At 51.6% G+C, this 25,663-nt stretch overlaps 1 protein-coding gene across 7 annotated transcripts in view; it reads left to right on the forward strand.

The window, feature by feature from the left end:
* The window catches only part of LOC140635734 (protein FAM163A), a 78,842-nt gene extending 61,651 nt beyond the window's left edge, over window positions 1-17,191 (forward strand). For 3 of the 7 annotated variants that reach the window (XM_072830805.1, XM_072830804.1, XM_072830806.1), the window contains exons 2-6: window positions 9,017-9,099; window positions 11,477-11,510; window positions 12,335-12,356; window positions 13,293-13,407; window positions 13,979-15,112. In XM_072830805.1, coding sequence (XP_072686906.1) covers window positions 13,315-13,407; window positions 13,979-14,377 — 492 coding nt within the window. In that variant the 5' untranslated portion in view covers window positions 9,017-9,099; window positions 11,477-11,510; window positions 12,335-12,356; window positions 13,293-13,314 and the 3' untranslated portion in view covers window positions 14,378-15,112. Of the gene's footprint in view, window positions 1-9,016; window positions 9,100-11,476; window positions 11,511-12,334; window positions 12,357-13,292; window positions 13,408-13,978; window positions 15,113-17,035 lie in introns of those variants that run through there. The other 4 variants (XM_072830802.1, XM_072830801.1, XM_072830803.1 and 1 more) reach the window with 2 other exon arrangements.
* The last annotated feature ends 8,472 nt before the right edge of the window (window positions 17,192-25,663 follow it).

A 25,663-nucleotide genomic window follows, 5' to 3' on the forward strand; every position in this document is an offset into this window, starting at 1 on the left:
TCATCTCACTCAGTGGTCCTTAACCTCTCTGAAGTCACAGAGCTCTCTGATATCTGAGGAAGGCTACATTCTGCCTCTACAGAAACAAGCATGTGCACACACGTGCATGTGCAAGCTTACAATTTTTTTTAAAAGATTTTATTTATTTCTTCCTGAGAGACACACAGACAGAGAGAGGCAGAGACACAGGCAGAGGGAGGGAGAAGCAGGCTTCATGCAGGGAGCCCGATGCAGGAGTCGATCCAGGTCTCCAGGATCATGCCCTGGGCCGAAGGCAGGTGCTAAACTGCTGAGCCACCCAGGGATCCCCATAATTTTGGGTTTATAAATGCTTTCTGACTTTACCTAAAGTGGCACTCATTTAACTAAATTGCTACTGATTATTTTTGTTTAGACAAGTTATATTCCTTTATGATGATAACCCACAACAGAAAAGAAAAAGTTACCCCATTGTTATCAGTCTCTTCAAGGAGTCTCATTCCAGGAAATTCAAATCCAGTATGGAAAAAAAAAAAAAAAGCATATTTGGAAAGCAATTTAAATCTTGATTGCACATTTTGGGAAGATCCCAGTGGGAGAAATTGTATTCATAATATATAAAAAACCTCAAAATATCTTCTTTCCCCATCTCCATCTCTCCCAGTATCTCAAGCACATGGCGGCCACCTTGAGCCTCCTCTTCTCTCCATCCTTCCAGAATGCCTTTCAAATGCTTTTCATCCTGGCTCTTGGGTTTCTCCTCCTCTCCTCTCACTGTCCAAGTGTATTTAGTCAGTATTCTGAGCTTTCTAGCTCACATAAATGCCAACAGCATGGGACCTCCCAGCCTCTCTTTTACCCCAAATCTGCGCACTCCAGGAGATGAGCTGGTAGAGGTTAGCAGCAAGCAGAGGAGGAGAGAGCCCATAAACATCCTACGTTAACATATTTTCCTATTACACAGAAGAAGTGTAAAGTTGCTCTTCCTAATTTTCTTAACCTGTTTCCTGGCTTCTCTGGATCAGCCTGTTCTAGAGGCTTCCCCGATGGGTAAGCTGACCACGTACAGTCCCCACCCCACCCCTGCCTCAGCCCTTGGGTGCCAGTGGATGAAACGTCCTTAATCTCTGCCTCTGGGGGAAGAGTTAGAAGCTGCAGTAGAGCATCTGTAAAAGCCTCCCCAGTCCCATCTACAAGGTGCAAAGGGATAAAGATTTAGCTGAAAGAACCATCACAAGAAAAATCAGAGTATGTCAATCAGATGGAAATATGATTCATCCAGATACAGATGCTGTTTCCTTCGTTTACCTCCTTTTACGTGGACTCCCATAGTTAAGCAGGTCAGTTTTTAGAAGAGCTTAACTTGGTCCTTCACAAAGACACCCCCAAATTAGTTCAGAAATGCTAGACCCAGAACATAGAGCCATGGTGTGCCGTGGCCTTGAGGATGAGACACGTCTGGATGAGAGCGGCTTATTCCTGCTCACCGAGTCAGGGTGGGGACGGTTCTGTTCCCAGCTAGTCGCAGGCCTTCCTTGCGGGTTCCGCCGCCCTCTCGCAGGCCCTGCCGTGTCTGTGCTGGGCCTGCCCCTGCCGAAGCCCTCGGTTTTCGGCTCCCGGGGCCTCCATGGGGCACTGTACCCCCAGCACCCCAGCAAAGGCCTGCCGCCTCCTGCACCTGATCAGCTGCTCCTGGATGCCTCTGACAGTCCTCCTCCTGCCTCTCTTGCCCGTTTTAGAATGTTTTCTCAGAAATGATTAAAGATACTGAATAAATTCTGCTGCATGTCTTAAGGTCTCCAAGCCCACAGGCTGCCTCGTTGTCCACCCCCCACCCCCCCGGGATGTCCCAGCCTCCTCCTGCCCTCAGTCCGGCCCAGTCGGACTCCACTGGTGCAGCCCTGGAATGCTCCCAGGCCAGTTTCACTGTTACACTTGCTTATGTCCTGTGCGCTTTATCTTGGATTCGGTCTAAATTTCCCTCAGTATAATTTTATCCCTCCTTCAACTCCTGGCACCCTAGGAAAGCTCGAGCCAGCCTCCCGCCCTCTTCCCGGGCTTTGACACCTGGGTCCCTGACCAGGTCCCTTCACAGGCTAGCTCCCTCTGGCTGCCTTTTCAGCTCCAAAGCCGGGCCCTCCTTGTTGCCATCTGGCCTCAAAAAACCAGCTCTCCCTCCATTGCATGGCCTGGGTTGTCATGTGGCTCTCTTCCAGCCCACTGACATCTTGCTAGAGAGGAGAAATAAGCCCCACGGACACCTCTGCCTTCCCTAACAAGCCTGCTTAGCAGTCATCGGGCTGGAAGCCTGCTGCCTGGGGATCTCAGAACACCTTCCAAACAACAGTAGACATCAAATACAGATGGAGAGAAATCCGAGCCCGTGGTGCAGAATGACGCACCTCATGGAAAGGAAAAGCCAGTCCCTTCCCACGACACAGGCCATGGTGCTGCCTTCCCTCCTGCAAATGGTCAGGCTGGGAAAGAGTGTGGAATGTGGGGGTCCCAGAAGAGCTGGGGTGGAACAGGGATGGGCCAATCTGCATCTCCCTGCAGAGCAGCCCCCCTCCCCCGCCCCACCAACTTTGCTATTTATCTGCAGCAAACATTTACTGATAACCCCAAACCCTGAACAAGCAGGGCTCCCTGCTCCAGGGGATTTGCAGGCTCAAGCCTGTAGTAGTCTGACAGGGACTGCAGAGTGAGCCCCTCTGAGGGTCCTGGGACCTGCTTCTCCCCCACTCCCTGAGCAGCTGCTGCTGCTTCTTCTTCTTCTTCTTCTTCTTCTTCTTCTTCTTCTTCTTCTTCTTCTTCTTCTTCTTCTTCTTTCTTCTTCTTCTCCTCCTCCTCCTCCTCCTCCTCCTTCTTCTTCTTCTTCTTCTTCTTCTTCTTCTTCTTCTTCTTCTTCTTCTTCTTCTTCTTCTTCTTCTCTTCTTCTTTTCTTCTTCTGCAGATTTTGTTTATTTATTCATGAGAGACACAGGCAGAGACATAGGAAGAGGGGAACCCGAAGCAGGACTCTATCCCAGGACCTTGGGATCACCCCCTGAGCTGAAGGCAGATGCTCAACCACTGAGCCACCCAGGCGTCCCCCCCTGTGAGCTTCATGAGGTGCTCTGCCTCACTTTTGTATTCCCAAAGTGGAGTTCAATGCCAGCCACTGTGCTCAACAACTATCAGCTGAAGAATAAATGAGGGGCATGACATAGGTTTTTCCATGAGTATCATGTTGAGACACAAAGGTCTCAGCCAGAATGCTAGTCAAGGTCATGATCAGGAACCTTAGGACACATTTTATCTGAGAGGCAGGTCAGGGCCAGAATGGAAGAGGAATGACAAAGTATTTTCACATGAGTTACCTGATGCGTAACTCCTATCTGAGCTGGGGTCTTGTGTTCTAGGGATCTAGGTAGGACCTGCTCAAACCCCCGTCTGCAGAATTAGTTCTTGTGTCATTTGTGTTCCACCAATACAAACCCAGGCCTGAGTTCAGCCCCTTCATCCGCTTGCCACAAATGAGAAAAATATCACATTTGTGAATTACCAACAGTTTGAGAGGACCACACAAAAAATTTAGAGACCTCCCAGGTCTTAAAAGCCCTTTTTGCTAACTTCTGGGATTTTTAACTGGCCAAGACCCCCCCAGCCTCAGCCAATTTTTCTAGATCCCCTTTCTTTCTCATCCCACCTTCTCTGGTCCACCTGCTACCATACACCTCATTAAACTCTTCTCATTCTGTTGTGTCGAGTGGTCCAGCTCTTACCAGGTCTAGTCCCAAATCTTGGCATGACCATATCATCAAGGGACAAGTGAGAAGAAAGGGCCATCTCTTTTTGCTGGTGGCACAGAAGGATGTGGGGACCCTGAGCCCTTGGAACAACACCCATTCTCCCCAAAAGGCAGCATAATTCAAAATTACATCCCCCTTCCCATAATCCTTACCATGTAAAGAAAGGTGTGTCATTTACCTTCATTTTGCAGATGAACCTCAAGAAGATTATTAATTGTCCAAAGTCACCCAAGGGAGCATAGAAGATAGAACGTAAGCCCAGAGTGGTACTCCTAGCCTAGTGCTCCTCCCTCTATCTCAGCAGATGAGCCCAGAGTGCAAGGCTGTGTGGTGGGATCGCATTCTGCACACAAAGCAACTTCCCCCTGAGAGCTGGTCATTCCTGTGTCTAGAACGTGCGGAACACCTGGCAGCTGGAGTGGAGCTTTATGAAGACACAGGAGTCCCAGTCTGTGCCCTCAGATGGTCTGTAATCTAACAAAGGAGGCAGAGTACATCCACGGGACAGCAGTGTATGAACAGTAGTTACCTGGGGACAGAAAGGAAGGCTAAACAAAAATGTGCAACATCAGATGCATCATGGAAGGCTTCCTGGAGGTGGTGAAAGCCCCTTGCTTTATTTTCTCTTTGTTCAAATTGGACCTCGGGTGCAGAAGGGGAAGTTAATCATACTCCGCAGATCGTAGCCCATTATTGCTTACCGTGGGTCTGTGCTAGGCCTCTCTCTGGCTTTCTATGCTTTTCTCTGCGCTGCTCCCCATCCCGTTCTCCTCCTCCCATAGGGCAGCCATTCTAACCTACAATGTGACCCATTTTTCTGGTATGTATTCTTGAAAATGTGAATTGGTGATCTGTATGCTTGCATTTTAAATCTATGTAGGCAGTATTATACAGCTTGCTCTGTTTTGCCTTTTTGTTTGTTTTTCACTTAGCGCTGTGCTAAGATTTCCCGCTGTTTCTCTGGTCTCTCCTGTCCCGTGCTTTCAACAGTTGCATTACCCTGTGAGGTGGCATCTAGCTGACTTGACCTCTCCTGTCCCCAGTGATGATCACTGGGCTCGCTTCCAGTTCCCCGCCACTGTGAACAAACAGCAATGAACATCTTTCACGCATGACCCCTTATGGACGCGTTGAGAAGTTTGGGGGATGTAGACTCAGGAGCAGACCTTGTGGGCTGTGTGCGGACTTGATATGACGTGGTGGCCCTGGGTCTCTCCCTTGGTGGCTGCTCCGACCCTGGGCACGAGCCAGCTTTCCGATTCTTGCCGGTGCCACCAGGGTGAAATAAGAGCTTGCCACGGGGACAGTTCGTATTCCTCAGTTAAATCGCGACTTTGGGTGATCGCTTCACTCTCCTGGTAGGACATCAAGTTTCCCTTTTTTCCCTTGACGATTTGCAAGGATTTCTCGTACCCTGAGGAGACCTCTTCTCAAGCAGCACATGCGTCTCTTATAGTCTCAGCACAGAGGCGCCGATCTGGCCGCCTTCCTCCCACCCTCCCCCTGGGGATCTGGGCCTGGTGACAGCCACCAGCACAATGGAAGCCTAGGACTCAGTCTAGGAAGACCCGCAATGGGGAAGAGAACCCGTTCCCTTTCTCCGGGGCCACCAACCTGCTGTGTCAATTTCATGAGTTAATGATTGGAGAAGGCTTTTTAAAAAAAATATTTTATTTATTTATTCATTAGAGAGAGAGAGGCAGAAGCAGGCCCCATGTAGGGAGCCTGATGTGGGACTCGATCCTGGGACTCCAGGATCATGCCCTGGGCTGAAGGCAGGAGGAGCTAAACAGCTGAGCCACCCAGGGCTCCCCTGATTGGAGAAGGCTTAATTGCCTCGGAAGAAATTGAGATCAGCGGTGCTTAGGCCCCACTCAATTAACCTGTGCTCCTAAGGGGCCGAGCGGGGAGCAGGGGGCAGCCGGGCGTTGATTACATGTACTGCTGCCAGCTGTGGCTGCCTTGCTGTGGCCGCCGGGGCTCAGGCAGCCAGGAGGGGACCCCACCTCTAGGAGCTGAAGTCACTGAGGTCAGGGGCCCCTCGGGGACGGCACAGACCCCTGGCCTTGTGCGGAGCCGGGACCCTCACTTCCCAAGACATCCTATCAGGGTGGCCTTTCATTCCCCCACCAGCCTCCACGGGCCCAATGGCCTTTGAGATCCCCCCTCACTGACCCTTTGTTGGCTCCGGGGTTGCCACGAACCTGTGGTCCCCTGCACTCCCCTCTTCCCCCTGCCTTCTGGCCCACTTGCCACAAGGACACCGAATCCAGAGCCTGTCTTATGGGCTGCGGATGATGCCACCGGCTCTGCAAGGTCACCTACCTCCCCTGCTGCCTGCAGCCTGAAATCCTCCCAAAGACTTTCATTCCTACGTCATCTCCTAAAAGGGGCCAGATGGGAAGACTCAAACCTGTTAGAAACGCAGATTCCTGGGCCCCTCCTCTGGAGATGCTGCCTTGGTGGGTCTGGAGTCTCTTTTTTATTATTATTATTTTTTATTTTCTGTATTTATCTGAGAGAGAGAGAGAGAGAGAGAGAGAGAGAGAGAGATAGCAAGAGAGTATAAATGGGGAGGAGAGGAAGAAACAGGCTACCTGCTTAGGGCTCGATCCCAGGACCCCTGGATCTTGATCTGAGCTGAAGGTAGACACTTAACCGACTGAGCCACCCAGGCGCCCCTGGGGTCTGTTTTTTTTTTTAAAAAACAAAAACAAAAACATGGGACTCAGGTGATTGTTACTGTCAAGATAATTTGAAAGGCTCTACTTCAGGAGACACCTTGGCTCTCTCCTGTGCGGGAGAGACAGCAGCCTGATGGCAGGGGCCTGGCCCGAGGCCAGCAGGCTCCCCACCCGGTGCCTCTGCCGCTCTGTCTCTCTGTCTCTATCTTGCTGTGTGTGTGGTTAAGCCAGTCACTTGTCCTCTCTGAACTTGGTTTCTTTATCTAGAAAATAAATACTGGGCCAGATCTCTTAGAGTCCTTCCATTTCCACGGATCATTTTTTTAAATAAGTAACCAGTAGGTCAAATAAGCATATTGCATGATTTGTGCTCAACAGACAAGTTTCTTTTTTTTTTTTTCTTTTGAGCATCCCTTTAAAGTGTATTCAGTGGAAGAAATCTCCCCTGCCCCTAGACAAAGACTTGGGCCAGTCCCATTTCCTGTCACCCACTCTCAGGTGATAGTCTGTGGTACCTCTCACCTATAGCTGCAGTCTCAATTTGGAAATTGGAATAATTGAATAATCGACCGTGTTATTGCGCTGTTTGGGATCTGCTTCGGCCTGGAAGCACCTTTGGCAGTGGGCCAAGTCCCTTTGCTGTCTGTACTTCCCCAACTCTCACCTTCCTCCCACCACCCCCAAGAGCTGCTGTTTCACTAGCTGCCAGATTGAACTGGGGAATTCTTACTGGTTAGGGAGCAGGGGAAGCTTCAAAGGGGCTTTTGCTTTTGTGGATGTAATTTTGTGAGCTCTTTTGAGGTTCCCTGCTGGCCCCCTCTCTCCACCAGCTCCTGGACCCCAGGCAAACACACTGGCTCTGTCCCAGGCAGCTCTTGTGACTCCTTGCTCAGCCTTTGGGTGTCTGAATGTCCAGCTCCAGCCTAGGGGACGAGGCTCTTCTCATGCCTCCAGGTAGGCCTACTGGACAGGACACAGGATAGCCGGCCCCTGCCAGTCCCTCCGCCCTCCTCCTGGGGGCGGGAGTAAGGGGTTCATGGCTCAGCAACGACTCTTGCCAAGGAAATCCTCCGCACCAAACCTTCACCAAGTTTATGACCCATCTGTATTTTTCAAAGTGGAGGAAAGTTCCCTAGATCCTGAAACAGACTTTTTGACGTTCCCCCGTATATTCCCCTGCACAGGGCTGGGGAAGAGGGATCTGTCCCAAACTCCCTTCGCTCCTCTGGTTTCTATCAGTTGGCATCTCAGTCAAGACTTGAGCAGAGTCCCACACTGACACTAGCCACTAATGACTTCCATTTTTTTTTGTATATTTTTTTTATTGGAGTTCAATGTGCCAACATATAGTATAACACCCAGTGCTCATCCCATCAAGTGCTCCCCTCAGTGCCCGTCACCCAGTCTCCCTAACCCCCTGCCCGCCCCCCCTTTCTACCACTCCTTGTTCGTTTCCCAGAGTTAGGAGTCTCTCATGTTCTGTATGACTTCCATTTTAATGAGAGTGAGAGCATCTTTGAGAGAAGAAGGCCCGAGTGCCCAGAACACCCTGGGCATGAAGGCCTAGATCTGGAGGGAGGTGAAGGCGGGGCTGTGCTGACTCTGTAGGTGAACATCTGCCTTCTCAACTTGTCTCAGAGGTCTGCTCCTGAGACCTGCTGAACTCAGATGAGCATCAGGCCTTGAGGTACACTAATGTCTGCCCTTTGACCTCTAGCTTCTGGCTGTGCAGAGAGCCCAGAGGCCTCCGCGCCATCGTGTGGAAGCTGGCTCCTTGCATCCAGTTATTGGTTGCGTTCCCTCCCCCATACAAAGACACCCAGTGGGGCCTTCCCCCCCTCAGGACAATGAGCAGAACTAAGCATCACCAGAGAGCATCCTTCCTCTCCCCATTCTCTTCTTCCCAGTTTAGAGTCCAGACTCTCCTGGGAATAATGCTGAGTGGATATTTAATGAATTTCATTTTCGCCCTCAGTAATTAGCGTACACTGGATTCTTAAACATCCCGGGAAGATCCTGCCTCCCCCTCCTCCCTCACCACATGGGTGTGAACTCGCTCACACGACTGTCCTGTGGGCACACTGTCCTGAGGGAAGTCGGGATTTTGGCATAAGGGAAAGGAATGTGGGCTCTGGGTACTGGGAATATGGACAGGCCCAGGGAAGAATGGGGAAGGGAATGGGGAGGAGGTGTGTGATGCCATAGAAAAAAGGATCAACCAGGCAGGCAGCAGGAACACGTTTGCCAGGGAACTGGCCAGAACTCTCCAGAGGAGTGGGAGAGAGGGAGCTGGGCTCCTGTGTCCACACTGAGCCCCACTTCCCAGAATCGGCAGAGGCTCTTGCCCACTGTCCTGCTACCACGTTGGGCAGCGGGTTCTGGCCACTGGCACCAAGGGAAGGAAACAAAGACGGGATAGGATGTGGCCTTACAGGGCTGTCCCCAGGTTCCTGTCAACAAACAGGCCCTGTGGGGGACATCCCCTCATAGTCTTGGGGGTCTGTCTGGCCTCTTGGCCTCCCCTTCAAGCTCTCACTAACCTTCCCCTCTCTTCTCTGGCAGGAATTGATGCCCTTGGCCATGACGCACCCCCAACCTCTGTCTGCTCAGGCACAGCCTGCGTGACCGAGCCTTCACTATCTCACGTAAGTGTGAGGTGTAGGCTGACCCTCTCCCCGCAGGAGAAGGTGTCTGGTCCCTTAAAAAAAATATTTTATTTATTTATTCATTAGAGAGAGAGAGGCAGAAGCAGGCCCCATGTGGGGAGGGGTGTTGGTGGGGAGTGAGGTCCAAAAAGTTCTGGTCACAGAGGGCAGGCCTGGGAGTCTTTAGTTGGCAATAGGTTTGACTTCTTTGGCTGCCCTTGATCCCTGACTTGGCTGCCACTGAACCCATCTGCTAGGCCCTGGGAGGGAACCTCTTTCTCCTGTCCTTAGGAAGCTCATCAGAAGGCAGTTGGATGATGGAAACTCCATGGCACTGGCCCTTGGGTCCTGACTCAGACACTTGCTATAAGAGTCTGTCATCAGGCTGCATTCTGCATTCAAGGTGCCTTGGGGCTTCTTCATCTCGAAGCTCAACTGGGGAAGGACTCACTTCCAATCTCACTTCTGTGATTGTCCAGTTCCATTTAGATCATTGGACTGGGGGGCAGGGGCCACCCCCCTGTTCCTTGCCACATGGATTTTCCAACATGGCAACTTGCTGCATCCAAACCAGCAAGGGAAGGAGTTGGCTAGCCAGCAAGTAGTCAGAATGTTATCTAATCTATTCACAGAGGTGACATCCCATCATCTTTGCTGTGTTCTGTTGATTAGAAGTAAGTCACAGATGGCATCCACCCTCGAGGGAAGGGGAGCATGCAAGGCAGGGCTCGTGGGGCCATCTTTGAGCCTGCCCATCACAGGAGGGGATGTAAATGGAAGCACGTTGTAGAAGGTAGAGTGCTGTTTAGATTCAGGCAGTCATTGTGATCGTTTGCATCTGGTTGCAAAGAGAAAAATGAACCCACCTGCAATAATCAGAGCCGCTGGATATAGTTTAAATGCTAAATTGTACCATTAGTATGGGGTCTCTTTTAGGGAAAGCAGCTAGGACCTGGCTGGCCTCTTGCATGCCCTTTACACGTGATTTGGTTTATGATTATAAGGTCAGACTGAAGCCCACAAACAGAATGTCTGGGCCTTCCTTTTCCCCTCGAATGACTGTGTTTAAAGGATCTTTTAGGAGTTTCTAAGGGGCCCTTGCATATATGAGCCTCACTTTTTCCTCACAAGTGTACTTGTAAGCTGAGTTTTTTGTTAATCTTTTCCAAGTGCAAAAGGAGGTCAGTTTCCAAGATGGGGTGGCTGCTAAATGGCACAGTTGGGCCTCAGCTGGGCCTTCAGATCTGTGCCTCTGCCTGCACTGCCCTGCTCCCCCATTTCCAGGCCACCTCTGCTGCACGGTTTCATAGTACTCAAAGAGGGGAGGCCAGGCAGGGAGGTCAGGAGGAGGGAGGGTTCCGTTCCTATATAGCTTCATAATTCCCTGTATCCTAAAACAGGCTAACATTTCAGGGGGCGAGGCCAAGACTTGGAGGTAGTGAGTCACTGCTGCCTTCAACTTGAGGTCACTCCACAGGCCTCTCTGTCTCTCAAACAACCCTCCGTGGTGAGCAGGCCAGGCAGGCAGGGGAGAGTGGAGTCAGGTTGTAATGAGGGCACATAAATTCTCCCTCCCAAGGCTGAGGTTCAGCTCCACCCTCCTCCCCAGCCAGACCCAGCGAATCTCGAAGCAAGGCCCGCCCTACATCTGGGCAAAGTCCGTCAAATTGGACTTGAGCCGGGATGCTCTCTGGTCGACCCGACCGGATGGGAGCTGAGCGATGCAGCTTGCTGCCCCCTGGTGGTAGGTCCGAGTCCTAAGCGTGAGGCCCGCGAAGGCCCCGCGGGAGCACTGCCCCGTCCTCCAGCACCCCTTGCTAGCAGCGCTCTGTATGACGCCGCAGGGTAGGAAGCCCTGCAGGACCCAACGCCTGATCCCAGAGGACTTCTCATGTACTGGAGGAGTCAAGGTGTTCCCACGTCAAAGTTGACAAGCATCCTGCAAAGATAAGGTCTGGAAAGTGGCCCACGGAAAGGCCTTGCAGTGGGAATCCAGAGAGAGAGCGCTCCATGACGGGGGAGTCAGGGAGGTCTCTCTGAGCACTGGAGGGTGAGCAGGATCTAAACAGGTGGAGAGAGCGGGCTCATGCACTCTGCTAGCAGCAGCCCCTCAGGAACCCCTGTGGCCTCCAAGAGAGTTAAATGCCAGTCCTTACCTGGCTTACAGCCTCCCCACTTGGTGCCTACCCTACCCGGCCTTTCCAGATTCCTTACAGTTCCTGGATGCCTCATGGTCTTTCACACATCTGGCCTCTCCACTTGCCTACTTGCCTACAGGGCACACCCCCACTCAGCTTCTAGGACCCAGCTCAAGCATAACATCTTCCAGGGAACCTTCCCCAACTAGTTAGTTACTTCTTCCTCTGTGTCCCCACAGCCCCTGGTCTGTGTGTCTTACGCCATATCATAAGGTATGTTAAGTGTCTTTTCATCACTAGACTCTAAGCTTCTTAAGAACTGGTCCTGCCTGGGTGCCTGGGTGGCTCAGTCGATTAAGTGTCTGCCTTCGGCTCAGGTCATGATCCCGGGGTCTGGGGATCGAGCCCTCCATCGGGCTCCCCGCTCAGTGGGGAGTCTGCCTCTCCCTCTCCTTAAGCCACTGCCCTCGCTTGTGCTCTCTCTCTGTCAAATACATAAATAAAATTAAAAAAAAAAAAAAAAGAACTGGGCCTGCCTGATGGACAGAGGATTCATGTGGGGGGCAGTGCCAGGTGAGGAGGGAAGAAAAATTGGTGGGGAGCATGCAGGCAAGTGGGGCAAGGCAAAGCATGCTGGGTGGGGGCACGATGATGGTGAGGGGCAGATGGTATGTGGGTGAAGGTGCCCCTTCCACCGGGTACACAGGGTGCACAACTTCCAAAGTGGACAGAGGCTGTGGTCCAGTCACACTTGCCCTTCGAGTAATGAATAGCCTGCTGGACCTCTCAGCGGCTCTGGGGGAAGCAATTACAGAGAGGTGGGGGGTGCCCATTTGGAAAGAGAGTGATGCCTTAAACTGTCATACCAGAGTCTGACACCCCAGAGGGACACTCAGGTGCAATGTCTGTCGGCCACAGCACAAGGCACAGCTGGAGACCCTCTCGAGGGTATGTGTGGGCTTATCAGCGGCAGCTACAGAGCTCACAGTGGGGAAGGCAAACTGGGGGTGGTAAGGTGGGGCTTAGGGAGTAATCCAACCCTTTCTCAGGGGTAACACTCTTCTTCCCACATCCTTGTCCCCTTTTTTGTCTTTCAGGTCACCGTTCCCTTTCCTGAACGTAAGTGCTTATGGTCGTGCTTACTTCCTCAAGAAGCCAAGTCCCCCCACCCACCCTGCTGCCCTGGCCCATCCAGCCTTGGTCCCCATGTGCCCGGGGGGCTGGGAAGTCCCGATTCAGTGCCTGGAAGGGAACCTGCCCAGGGCCACACGGCCTCATGTCCAGAACCTTACCCCCGTGAGCAGGACCCATCCTCCAGTCTTGCCACCACCTTCCAGGAGCCAGGACGCTGCCTGTCACCCACTCCCTGCGGCCTCACCTTGCTCTAGTTTTCCACAAGAGCTGGAAAGAGAGCAGGGATGCCCCCAGTAGGAGTGTGGGTTTAAGCCAGGATAGAACCAGGTGGAACTTTTAAGATTCAAACCCCGTCCCCACCCCCTGATCAAGGGCTGTTTGTGCCCTGGCGGGCAGCCAAGAGCATGGCCTTTGGGGTGAACCAGGCTTCGTAGGATCTCAGCCCAGCCGATCAAAGCCTGAGTTCATCATGTGTGAGACAGAGATAATTAATGACTCTCCCAAAAGGTGTTTTGAGGAGTAACCCACAAGCCAGGAGAGCTTAGAGCTATGCCACAGACGAAGCCCCTGGGAAAAGAAGCTGCTGTCTTTGTGTCTTGGAGCCTCGGGGTGAGGGCGGGGGGGCCGAGAGGAGAGTTCAAGAAAGACAGCAAGAACCTTCCAAACCCAACAGAAGCCTAGAACAGAGTTCCGCCTTCTGTTAGGGCTCTGCTTCCTCTTTTCCCTCCGGGGTAGGCTGGCCCAGGCCTCAGCCACCCTCTGTCTTCAGGAAGCCCCTGTGTCTCAGGGCCCCTGGCCCTGCTCTTCCAGCTGCCTTTAGGTCCTCCCTGCCTCCGAGCATGTAGAAAGTTCCAGGAGGCCTCCCTGCCCCAGGCCTGCCCGGTGTGGCTGCCCCTCACCTCTCTGCACGCATCTTTGCAGAGTTTGATGGGGCATCGGGCGGATGACAGCGGGAACAGTTGTCATCACTGGCGGAATCCTAGCTACGGTCATCCTCCTCTGCATCATCGCGGTCCTGTGCTACTGTAGGCTCCAGGTCAGTCCCCAGAGGCCACCAGCAAACCACCCTCCCTTCTAGGGGCAGAACCTGGAGGCCCACTTCGAGGGGGACAACACTCGAAGCCTTGGAATGTGAGGGAGTTGGGGGTGACCAGAAAGGAGCTGTGCATCTCCCACACTCTGCACACTTTGGGGTACCCCAAGAGGGTATGCTGGGAAGACATCGGGTCATCGTGTTGTGTCTCTGGCATATCTGAGATTTCAGGAGTGGTGGGAAGGGCACCTCCTCTGGGGAGGCTAGGAAAGCTGCTCCCAGCGGCCCCACACCTGTCCTCAATAGGACTGTGTGTCCCTCCTCTCTGCTGCCCTGCTGCTGTCAACCACAGCCCGGAGACGATGCACTAGGAAGTGAGGCGAGGGAAAGGGGAAGGTATTGGTCTGGGAGGGCTGGGAATACCGGTGGAATAGTGGTGGGACATGGGTGTCTGGTGTGAAGGTGTAGTCCCGACCCGAAATAGTTCTCTGCAGCGGGTCAGGGGCGCGGGTGCCTTTGCACACTCAAAGGGGAGCATCCAGCCCTCAGGCATCCCTCCGCACTCTCCCCTCAGTATTACTGCTGCAAGAAGAGCAGAGCCGAAGATGCAGACGAGGAGGAGGAGGAGCACGACCTGCCCGCACACCCCACCTGTAATGCCTGCAGCTCCCGAGCCCCGGACGGCCGCGTTGGCCTGGCGCCTCTCACCAGCGAGCCCTGCGGCCAGCCGTGCGGGGTGGCGGCCGCCCACTGCACCACCTGCTCCCCGTACAGCTCCCCCTTTTACATACGGACGGCTGACATGGTACCCAACGGGGGTGGAGGCGAGAGGCTCCCCTTCGCTCCTGCCTACTACAAGGAAGGGGGACCGCCACCCTTCAAGTTGGCAGCGCCCCAGAGTTACCCGGTGACGTGGCCGGGCTCTGGGCGCGAGGCCTTCACCAATCCAAGGGCTATTAGTACAGACGTGTGACCCCCTCCCCGGCCCCTCCACAGACCAATGCTGCTGTCCCGACAGGAGCAGTGCGGGCAGCAGGTGACCCGTCCAACAGCCCACGAGGACTGCCAGGATTTGGGGTTTTGCGTTTGTTTGTTTGTTTTGGCTTTTCTTGCCCCACAGGGGAATTCAAGCTGCCGAGTGCGAGTGCGTGGAGAACCAGAGCAGGGCCCGGCCCCGTGGCCCGAGTGCGGGGGCGCTGGCAGGATGCCCGGGCAGCGGCACCTGTTTCTGGGCTGGGACGTTCGTTCCTCCGCAGGCTCCAGCCCCGCCACCGCAAGTCCTCTTGGTTCCCTTGCCCCCCACCCCAGCGCCCCAGCGTCGCCGGCCTGTGAGAGGAGGGACATCAGGGAAAGCTAAGCAAAGGCGCTGGAGGCCCCCAGACTCCGTGGGGGATGGAAGAAGGATAGAGACCTAGGGCGAGGGGAGAGGTGAGAAGCAAGGCACTGCAGAGCCTGAGAAGGGAGAGGAAGGTGTCAAGGGGACCTCTTCGGGACCTGCTTGCTAGAACGAATCCCAGTTCACAATCCAGCTTGGTATTTGGTTATCACGGGGACAGCAGTCCCTGTAGCTGCTCCCATGGGGATGTTGATTCTGGAACACACTACATTCCCCTTCCTCGTGGGACACAGTGAGTGGACTTGGGAGGCAGTGACATAAGGTTATTTGTGGGGAATGCACTGAAAAGTGATGCCCAGCCTTGTCTCCCCCCGCCCCAAATCCTCTTTCTCTGCTTCTGGGACCAGCTGCCTCTGCTAGAGAACCTGGTTCAAGTTATGTTACTGAGTTTGAGCAGCTCAGCAAACAAGATCTTCTTGCTGATGGTCTCTGGGGCCCCGGTCTGCCACCCTGAGCGGCGCGTGTGGGAGCAGTGCTGTGAGGGGGTGTGTGTTCTCAGGGGTGCACACACCTGTCACCACCCACACGCATCACACACCAGGGGCTTTGCCAGCTTTGGGAGCTGCAGAGTGGAAGAGTCTCTGATGTATCAACTAGAAAGGAAAACCCGACCTTCAGACAGCATGAGTGAAAGGTGATTAAGGTGGCTCGTCCCATGGCAACCAGCCGGCTGGTACGGGAAAGCCTGCAGAGTCTCCCAGGGGTCGATGCTGTAGCACTGAAGCCATGTACGCCCCTTTAGAGGCCCGGCGTCCCACTCGGGCAGCCAGCCATGTCCTCACAGAGCTGGACAACTTCATTCCACCAGGGTCAGCAGCCCCCACTCCTGGATTCCATGCTTGCTGCCCTCCCTCCGCTGCACCCCCCAAAACCCCAGGCTCCAGCGAGGGCCTGTTAATTGCCCGAGCCCAGCCCTCACTTCCCACTTAGAACTCCGCTGTGGCCTGATGCCATTTGAGGGAATGCACCTGATGAATTTTCCAGTTGCTTCTACAGTAAGGGGTGGCTGCTCCCCTTTCTGACGGCATGCCCAACCCCCACCACTTCTGGGTCACAGCCTCTGCAGATGGCGGGCAGGGAAAGAGCTAGCCCCTGCGCTGAAATCATGACTTCGCGTTGGAGAAGGGCCAGGTGCAGCCGGCAGAGAGGGGAGGAGGGAGAGAATTCACCACACCTTGTTTCATTGGGCACTTGTCACCTTGCATCTCATCTGTGATCAGGGCACACCGGGTTAAGAATCAGAGGACCTGGGCTCTGGTCACACTGAGGTCACTCATTAGCTCTAGGACTGGTCATTTAACTTCTCTGAGACCCCATTTTCTCCAGGCAAATGAGACCTGCCACCTGCCCAGACAGACCCTAGGAGACCATTAGTGCTCCACACAGCCAGGACTTCCTGAAAATATTTGCCAGCCGTGCTCCTTTCCCTTGCCCCGATCCTGGCAGGGGCTAGATGCACTTGCCAATTGCCTGATCCAGCGTGCAGGAATGTGTGTTGAGGGCTGAATGACCACCGTGAAATACAGGGTTAGCAGGCAAAATGATTTTTATTGTCAGTGAAAAGCAAACACTGGTTCTCCTCCTGGGTGATCTCAAATGGTAGCATTTCCTCGTACCAGGAGGCAGCTCCAGGCAGGGGGTAATGAGATCTGTCTCCTGATCCAGGGAGACCAGTTTAGGACAGCAACTTTAACATCCTCCATCCCATCACCAGTCCTTATTGGGCCAAGCGCACCCCCTAGACATAAGCTGCTGGGTCTGGCAGCCACGGTGGCCTCCTGATGAACAGCCCCAGTGCCTTGCTGCCCGGGAATTCCACAGCAAAGGCTGTTGTTCCTCACCAAGACATAATGTCCTTGTTCCTCCTGCCTTTGCAGAAATCAAGACGGCCCAGTCAACTATCACCTGCTTCTTTCTTGCTCTGATCTATTGGGGTCCCTTAGCGAAAGGCATCTTAGTCCCCTCTCCTCCTGGAGCTTTCCTAGCCTAGATCTTGTCAATCTACACATCGAGATCTGGGTTTGGGGCACTGGAGAGATGATGGGCCATGGCTCTCCCCTACACACCCCCATGGTGTGTAGGGCACAGTCTCCAGATTGCCTGTCCGCCTCCCTGTCGCTGTGAGGGCCTTACCTACGGAAGAGGGAGCTCACCCATTCAACTGCGCTGCACTTTTTAGCTGTGGAGTCTGTACTGTGGGACACCCTGGACACTTTTCAAATTGCACCCTCACAGGAGGAAGAGGAGAGGCTGGGAACACCCTGTCCTCCGCCAATTCGTCTCCACCTCCACTTCACTGCTCCTGCTAACCGATGTCCTGTCCTGCATCTTTGATAACTGGGAGTCACAACCAAGTGAATGTCAAAATAAATGAGGAATTTGAAATAGAAATCCCACTGAATCCTCTGTTATTCACCCAAAGAGGGGGCAGTGGGGCATGGATTGAGGAGCGAATGCTCCTTTTTATTTCCCAGAATGTCTGTTTTCAACACCAACACCTACCAGCTTCTCCCCTCCTGCTTCCAACTAACAGGTCCGTCTGCCACGTTGCCTGCTGCCCCACCTGTTGCCTCACCCCCAGGGAGGACGTGTTGTTTGTTGGGAAGGGGGATGTGAAGTGTAGTGGCTGCGGCCTCCGCTGGAAGTGGCCCAGCCCACCACGGGGAGCCTCACCGGAGAGCAGCCCAGGCGTCAGCCCTGCTCCCAACCCCCACTTTCCAGGCCTGTGGGGTCCCCACCTATAGTTCTGGGTTAACTCACCAATCCTCTGAAGCCTGGGGAGCCCCGAGCAGAGTGTGACACCACCAGCACTTACATGCTGGGAGGGGACAGAAGAGGAGACAGTTCGGACCCTGGCAGAGACTGCCAAACCAGGAGAGGAATGGAATGTGTGTGAAAGGGAGCATCTGGGGAGGATGAAGATGAGGGAGGATCTGGGGGGGGGGGCCATGGGCGTGTCTGAGAGAGAGGGAGACCCCCCTCGGTCCATCTCAGGGCCTCGGTGAGCCCTGACTGCAACTGGGTGGGCGGTGGGCAGCCTTCGCCCCGGACCTCAGACGCTCTGCCCCTGCAGGCCCTCTGGTAGCACCATAGGGCCCAACTGCACCCTTAGCCCTGGTGGCCGCTGGCCACAGCTCTGTCCCTCGATGTCCTCTGGGAAAGAAACCCTGAGGCGAATCTCTGTCATCAGCACACTCACCCAGCTTCAAGCCAAGTCCTCCCCAGTTTCTGTACTCAAGTTTACAAGTGCTGCTCAGAGGTCCCGATCATTTCCAGGAAAAGAGGACCAAACCGTAAGTATCTAAGGCCCGGGTCTGCTGGCGGCACAGCAGCAAGAAAAAGCATAACCAGGAGCTGCCCCCAGCCCTGTACTGTGAGTGGAAATGGCCTGTACCCCTGAACCTCGGGCACCGGCCTAGGCATGTCGCAGACGACAGTGACAACGACAGCCAGCACCTCCTCCTCCTTCCCCAGCCTGGTCCGGGCTGCTCCTCTCTCCTCCCTGTTTGGCCACCTCCACCTGAGTCCCCCAGCCCCACTGGCCCTCCCTCCCCTGCCTACTGTCTCCCTCTGTGGAGAAACCAGTAGCACCCTAGCTTCTAATACATGCTCCTGCACCTCAGGCTTCTGGGCCTTCCTTCCCAGGTGTCTCAGGGTACCCATGCCACAGCACCCTCCAGACCACCCCCAGTCACGGCTGTGTCATTCTGGGTAAGCAGCTATGAGGAAGGAAGAGCTCCTTTCTCCCTGTGATCTATCATCCCAGCAGGTGCGCCAATCACATAATGGTGGTTAGAGGGGGGAGTTTGGTATCAGACTTGACGCTGAGCCCCAGCTTGGCCACTAACTGTGTGAGTTTAGGCAAGTTTCTCGTCTTCATCTATAAAGCTGAAATCATAACACTGACCTTATTCCCTTGCTATGAAAACTAAGTGAGCACACAGGGTCACCATTGTCATTAGTTGGGTCTGTAGGTGGACCCAAATCTGAATTCCGGAGGCAGCAGGGCCCTGAGCTGGGATTGCTCAGGCCTCAGGGTGCAAGGCTCCTCTGGGCTCCTTTATCTTATCTCTCCTCTCCCCTGAGCCTTTCTGAAGCCCCTCTTCCCTTGCCAGGCCCCCTTCTGTTCCAGGCATCGTCGAGACCGCAAGCAATTGGCAGCCTGCAGAGGTTCATATCATATAATTTTTTTGCAATTTTTTTTTGTGGTGGTAAAATATATATGACATAACATTTACAATTTTAACCATTTTGAGGTGTACCATTCAGTGGCATTAATCACCTTCACAAGCTTGTGCCACTATCTCTAAAGCTTTCTGTCTCCTCAAACAGAAACTCCGTGACCACTCATGTTTGAATTATTTCTAACAGCTATGTTTTATCTTTGAACGAAAACAAAGCTTTCAGGGAGGGGCCCCTGATTGTCCTGACAACAGTTTGGGGCTGAGCAAACCAGTAGCTGGGCAGGGTGATGAGGGATCCTCACTCCCCTTCTTCCACGATGGACTCTTCTAAGCAAGACTCATCTTCAAGGAAGCTCCAAAGATAAGTGTGTTGGAGTGTAGCTTTGTGGGCTGTCTTGGGGGAATGGTTGGGGAGGCCTGTGCAGGGAGCACATTTTAGGATGAAAAGGAAGAGGATTTGGACAGTGGAGAGAATGAAGCAGCCGGAAGGTGCAGGGCTAGGTGAGTGGAGCCCTGCGGTGGCCGTGGGAAGATTGGAGGCCTGGCCTCCTTCCTTGGCTGCCAGCATGCTCAGGGCCTGGGCTGTGCCAGCCAACTGGATGGATGGCAGAGGCCTCAGGCAGACGACTCCCAGCTCCCTGGGTGGAAGCCGTGCACTAGGGCAGCCCTGGTAGCCCTCTGGGCAGCAGACTTGGCTGTGCAGGGCCTGCTCCACTGAGCAGCCACCTGTCCCTCCGTGCTTCTCACACGGCCACAGCAGGGGCGCCGCTAGCCAGAGAGAGGGGAGGGAAGGGGGCAGGGAAGGAGGGCAAACCCGGTGCACACTAGCATCGCCACACTCCCCCTGGGGACTCAGCCAGCCTGATCTGTTTGAATGCACATGGGGGTTATGAGCTCCCTGGGATTCAACATAAATGCCTGTGCATCAGGATCGGAAAAGGGTTCCCACGGGGGGTGCCGGGGGGCTCAGTTGGTTAAACATCAAATTCTTGATTTTGGCTTAAGTCGTAATTTCAGGGTCATGAGATGGAGCTGCTCGGTGCAGGCTCCCGCTCAGCGAGGAGCCTGCTTGGGATCCTCTCCCTCTCCCTCTGCGTGCACACCTCCCCTAGCACGGGTGCTCTCTGTCTCCAGCACAAGGAAAGGTAAAACGACAACAAAAACACCAGGAATGGGATCCCTGGGTGGCACAGCGGTTTAGCGCCTGCCTTTGGCCCAGGGCACAGTCCTGGAGACCCGGGATTGAGTCCCACGTCGGGCTCCCGGTGCATGGAGCCTGCTTCTCCCTCTGCCTGTGACAACCTCTGCCCGCACATGCACCTCCACCAGTGCAAATTTCACCTGCCCTTCAAACCTTTTCCACGAAATATTTCCACAACATTTTTGAACCCTTGCAGTGATCTCTGCCAACCCTGGCAGGAATGTGTCCCTTTTTCTGGATAACCAAAACGGCCTGTCTCTACCCCTCCGTGGCATTCCAGGCTGGAGCACTGATATTTGGCATGCCCTTTATCTCCTCAGGAGCAGAATGTTCGTGGAGGGCTAGATTCACCACTGCGTGAGCCTCGGCACCCGGCACGGTGCTGGGCGCATGGCTGGTGGCCAGCCAAAGTCTGCTGATGGAAGGAGGATGCATTTCACCCTTTCCTAGACCATTCTTAATATATTTTTTTAAAAAGACAGTTGTATTCAGAAGGGGAGAGAATGAAATAGAACAATACCATAAATCTACGAGGACTTAGAAAAATTTGAGCTCAGGGAGGAAAGAGTGGCCCTTTCTTCCTTGCAACATTTGAGAAGATGGAATACTGGGCTTTATATATATGGAAGCACATGGCGATGGCAGGGATTTAGGGAGGTTGTGGTCTGGATCTTGGGTCTGGCCTCAGTTTTGCAGTGACAACCACATGGCCTTTGATGGATGGTCACTGAGTGCCTTAGATCCCCCATCTGTAAAATGAGGGGTTTTGACGATGTGACCACTTCATTTTATTTTAGTATTTCATGTCGTCTTTTCTCTGCAGTTTCTTTACTTAGCAGCTTCTAGGCAAAGAAATTTGAAGCCAAAGTATAAAGAACTTAGTGGTTATTCAAGCATTGAGGAGGTCATTGAGAGACTATGACTGCCTGTTGACCCATGAGCTGACCGTGGCACTCAGAGGCTCCTCACCCCCTTCCCTGTTCTTGGAATGTGGGTTACCACTTTTCCAGCTCTCAGAGGCTGCCCCAAGGACAGAGCCTTGAGATGGCAATGTGGTGTTGAGACCCTCTGGATAGTATGCGTGACTGGACTCAGTTAAGGGCTCTCTATACACCCTACACCCCACCCCATGGTAAGCCTTAAATGTAAGTTCTCTGCTTATTACACCTGCCACCTGCTGACCTGCAGTGACTGCCTCCTCCTTCCATCTCTCCCTGCCCTCCGAGTCCAGGGGCTGGTTTCCAATTACACTTGGAAAGCTCCCAAAGAGCTTGAGAACTGACACCAAGTCCAACCCAAAGAAGTCAGAACATTTCAGTAAAGACAAAATAATTTGATTGCCAGAAATTTGACTCAGGTGTGACTTTCAGGGATCTGTATATTGTGTTAAGTTACATATATCCAGTTAAGTGGCTCAAACCCATCCTTCTGTGGTTCCCTCTGTGGCTGAGCCCAGAGCTTCAACCATGCAACCCAACTCCTACTCCAGGGGTGAACTGAAGTGCTTGTGAGCTGAAATATGTGGGAAGGCCAAAAGCGGACAGATTTTGAAAAAAAAAAAAAATTGTGGGTAGGGCTAATGTAGGCAGAACTGTTCATTCAACTAACATTTGTTGGGAAACTACACCGGGTGCTAAACATTGTTCTAGGTGTTAGAGGACTATAAATGAAAAGTGCACCACTGCCCGCAAGGGGTTTATACCCTAGGACAGATAATAGACACACATTTCTAAAGATAGAATCCTTCCAGGTATTTGCTTGCCTTGGACCAAGACACATGGCAGGAGAGTCTGGTGTCCTCAGAGCAGCAGGAGCAGAGACACTGGGTTCGTCAGCCTGCCAGGTATGGCATAATTATATTAGGATGTTGATTCTAGCCCCAGGGCTTCTTCCTGCCAGATTCGGTCCTTGGCTTAGAGAGAGGAAGAGATGGCCAAGCAGGGTGTCTAAATCAATTCAGACGGCTATAACTAATTACCACAGGCCGTGTGGCTTCAATAACAACATTTATTTTTCACAGTTCTAGAGGCCGGGAAGTCCAAGGTCAATACACCAGGAGATTTGGTGTCTGGCGAGAAGCCTGCTTCCCAATTCATAGACAGCCATCCCCTCACTGTGTGCTCACATGGTGGGAAGGAACAAGAGGGCTCTCCAGAGTCTCTTTATAAAGAAACTATCCCATTTACGAAGCCTCCACTCTCATGACCTATGAGACCTATGTCCTATGACCTATGTCCTAAAGGCCCCATGCTCTAAAACCATCACATAGGGGGTTTGAATTTCAACATATGGATTTCGGGGGGACTTGGGCATTTGGTCCATACCAGATGAGTTCTAGGTTACTAGGGGCAAGAAACTATTAATACAAAGGTGAATTGTAGGCAGTGAAGACAGATGGAAATTCAACCAGAGATGGGGCAGATATGAGAGGGTGTGCTAGGTGAAAGGCTAGAGCCTTGAGAAAGCAGACATAGATAATAATTAAAGAGACAAGAAAAGAAAGAAGAGAGGCTCTCAGACTTGATCTGGCTATTAGGCTCATGGAGTCCTAGGCCTAGAAATCTGTCAGAAGCCATCACATCTATTCCCACCTCAATGCACTCCATAGAAACTGCCTGAAAGGAAACAAAAATGCCCAGCTTTTTCTTTCTTTCTTTTTCTTTCTTTCTTTCTTTCTTTCTTTCTTTCTTTCTTTCTTTCTTTCTTTCTTTCTTTTTTTTTTTTTGATTCTATTTATTTATTCATGAGAGACACACACTCACACAGAGAGAGAGAGAGAGAGGCAGAGACACAGGCAGAGGGAGAATCAGGCTCCATGCAGGGAGCCCGATGCGGGACTCGATCTTGGGACTCCAGGATCATGTCCTGGGCCAAAGGCAGACACTCCACCACTGAGCCACCTAGGCATCTCAATAAATAAAATCTAACCCCCCCCCCCCAAACTCTATAGTGTAACTTGGAATAAAAATCATCTTATGTGATAGATTTAAAAATCTATCATTTAATCATTTAATTTAGTAAATAATTAGTATCATGAGTAAAATGTTACAATAACTTGTCATTATGAAAGCTGCTAATTTAATGTACAGAAAATTTCTATGTACTCGAAAAAACTTATTAGGGAAATAAATTGACAGTTGATACGAGTCTTAAATTTTTGTGAAAATAATATTATCTTCTTTTTGAGATGAACACCACTTATTAAAATATAAATAATAATAAAGATATGTTGGTCAAAGGACACACACTTGCAGTTATAAGATGAATAAGTTCTGGGGATTTAATGTACAGCATGGTGACTGGAGTTAATAACACTGTATTGTGTACTTGAAATTTGCTGAGAGTAGACCTTAAGCATTCTCATAAAAAGAAGGTAACTAGGAAAGGTGATGAATATGTTAATTAACTTAGGTGTGGTAATCATTTCACGGTATACATACATCAAATCATCACCTTATGCACCTAAAATATATACAATTTTGTTAATTATCTCAAAGCTGAAGAAATATAAATAAAGCAGGTAAGAGATTAGATATCCTAATTCTAATCTTCCTATGATTATTTGGGATACTATTATTTAAAACCACATTTAATTTTTAGATATTTATTTCTATTTAGGCCATGTATTTTTTAAAAGTCCTATTAGAAATTCTTCACAGCTTGCAAGGATGCATTAAAAATAGGATGTCAAAATTTCATGGGAAGGGAATAATTCCAAAATTATGTATAAGCACATCTATGAATCAGATATAATAAAGAACACAGTCTGAAGAAAAGAAGTGCAATATAAATGCTAACTTCCATGATCAAATAATATTCAGCATCATGTACAAAGGGACATTTGAAAACAACCATTAATGGTTTTCACGGCGTGGTAGATTCATGAATTCATCTATGCTTCTGTCTTTCCTGCTTTCTGAGAAATCTCTGGATCTCAGTCAGGAAGCAATATGGTGAAAATCTGATTGAAGAAAAATAGAGAATGGAAAAGTGATAAAGTGGCATGCAATTATCCCTGATGATGGAACCACCATGGGGATTCAGTAACCAGAAGCACATGACGTGTGTTCACACTGTTGAGTAATGTGTCTGGTGAGTCATTTCAGTCCCACATCATGTAACAAAATTACGATCTAGAAGCAGAAAGATGGTGGCGCAGGTTCACAATCACCTTGTTCATCCAAAGATAAGCTACATGACATATAAGAGATTATGAAACTGGCTTGTAGCATGCTTACGGGAGGCTTTCACACCAGATTTTTTTAAAAAGGCTGCTGGAAACAAAATAATAACTGAATATTTTTGCAGGTAGCAATACCACTTCGACAGGGCTTGCCAACAAGCTGTCTTGCTTATGTAACCACACTCGCCTGCCTCACTGGGGGCTCTCTTGTTCCCAGCACCAGCAGCCCCTGCCTGACTGGATGCAGCATCCATGTGGCTTTGGCCCCCCTCACCGCTTTGTTTTTATTCTGTTTCTGATCCTCAAAGATACTTCTTTAAAAAAAAAAAAAGATTTATTTATTTATTTGAGAGAGAGAGTGAGCATGAGGGGGGTGTGGAGGGGCAGGAGGAGAGGGAGAGAATCTCAAGCAAACTCCCTGTTGAGCACAGAGCCCCACGTTATGACCCTGAGACCATGACCTGAGGCAAAACCAGGGTGGGATGCTTAACCAACTGAGCCACCCAGGTGCCCCAAAGATGCTTCTTTTGTTTTTGAGCCTGGCCCTGTGTTTTCACTTGTTCATAATTTTTTTAAAAAAGTATTTATATATTTATTCATGAGAGACACAGAGACGCAGGCAGAGGGAGAAGCAGATTCCCTGCAGGGAGCCCGATGCAGGACTGGATCCCAGCACCCCAGGATCATGACCTGAGCCAAAGGTAGATGTTCAACCATCCAGGGGCCCTGGCTCCGTGTTTTTAAAGTTCCCTTGAAATATTTTGTCTGTTTTTGTTACATGCTCAGAGTGACAGAGGGTTAGAGGGATGTGAACTCAAAGTGAGAACCTAAAATGGCACCTCAGGTAGCATGGTAATGAAAGACATTACTACATGAATGCTTCATCCCAAATATTGATTTGCATTGATATAGAAAACTAGGGATCCTAGGAAGTGTTGGGTTACCGGTCAAAAAAGATACTGTACAAGTGTCTTGTGTTTAGTGTTTGTGGGTATGGGGGCCTCAGCAGGTCCTAAAATCGTATACGTGTGGCTGGATTTCTCGGTAAGGAGTGTCCGCCACCGATACAAAACAGGATCTGCCCACTGTTTCCTTTTCACAAAGGAGTTAAGGGTCACTCAGTAGCTAATATCCTTTTTTTAGCATAGTATGATGAAACTCCTTTGTTAAAGAATAAAATGTTGGGGCACCTGGGTGGCTCAGTGGTTGAGCACCTGCCTTTGGCTCAGGTTGTGACCTCGGGGGCCTGGGATCGAGTCCTGCTTTGGGATCCCCGCAGGAAGCCTGCCTCTCCC

The sequence above is a fragment of the Canis lupus genome, chromosome 6 (assembly GCF_048164855.1).
Source record: "Canis lupus baileyi chromosome 6, mCanLup2.hap1, whole genome shotgun sequence".
Classification (NCBI taxonomy): Eukaryota; Metazoa; Chordata; class Mammalia; order Carnivora; family Canidae; genus Canis; species Canis lupus.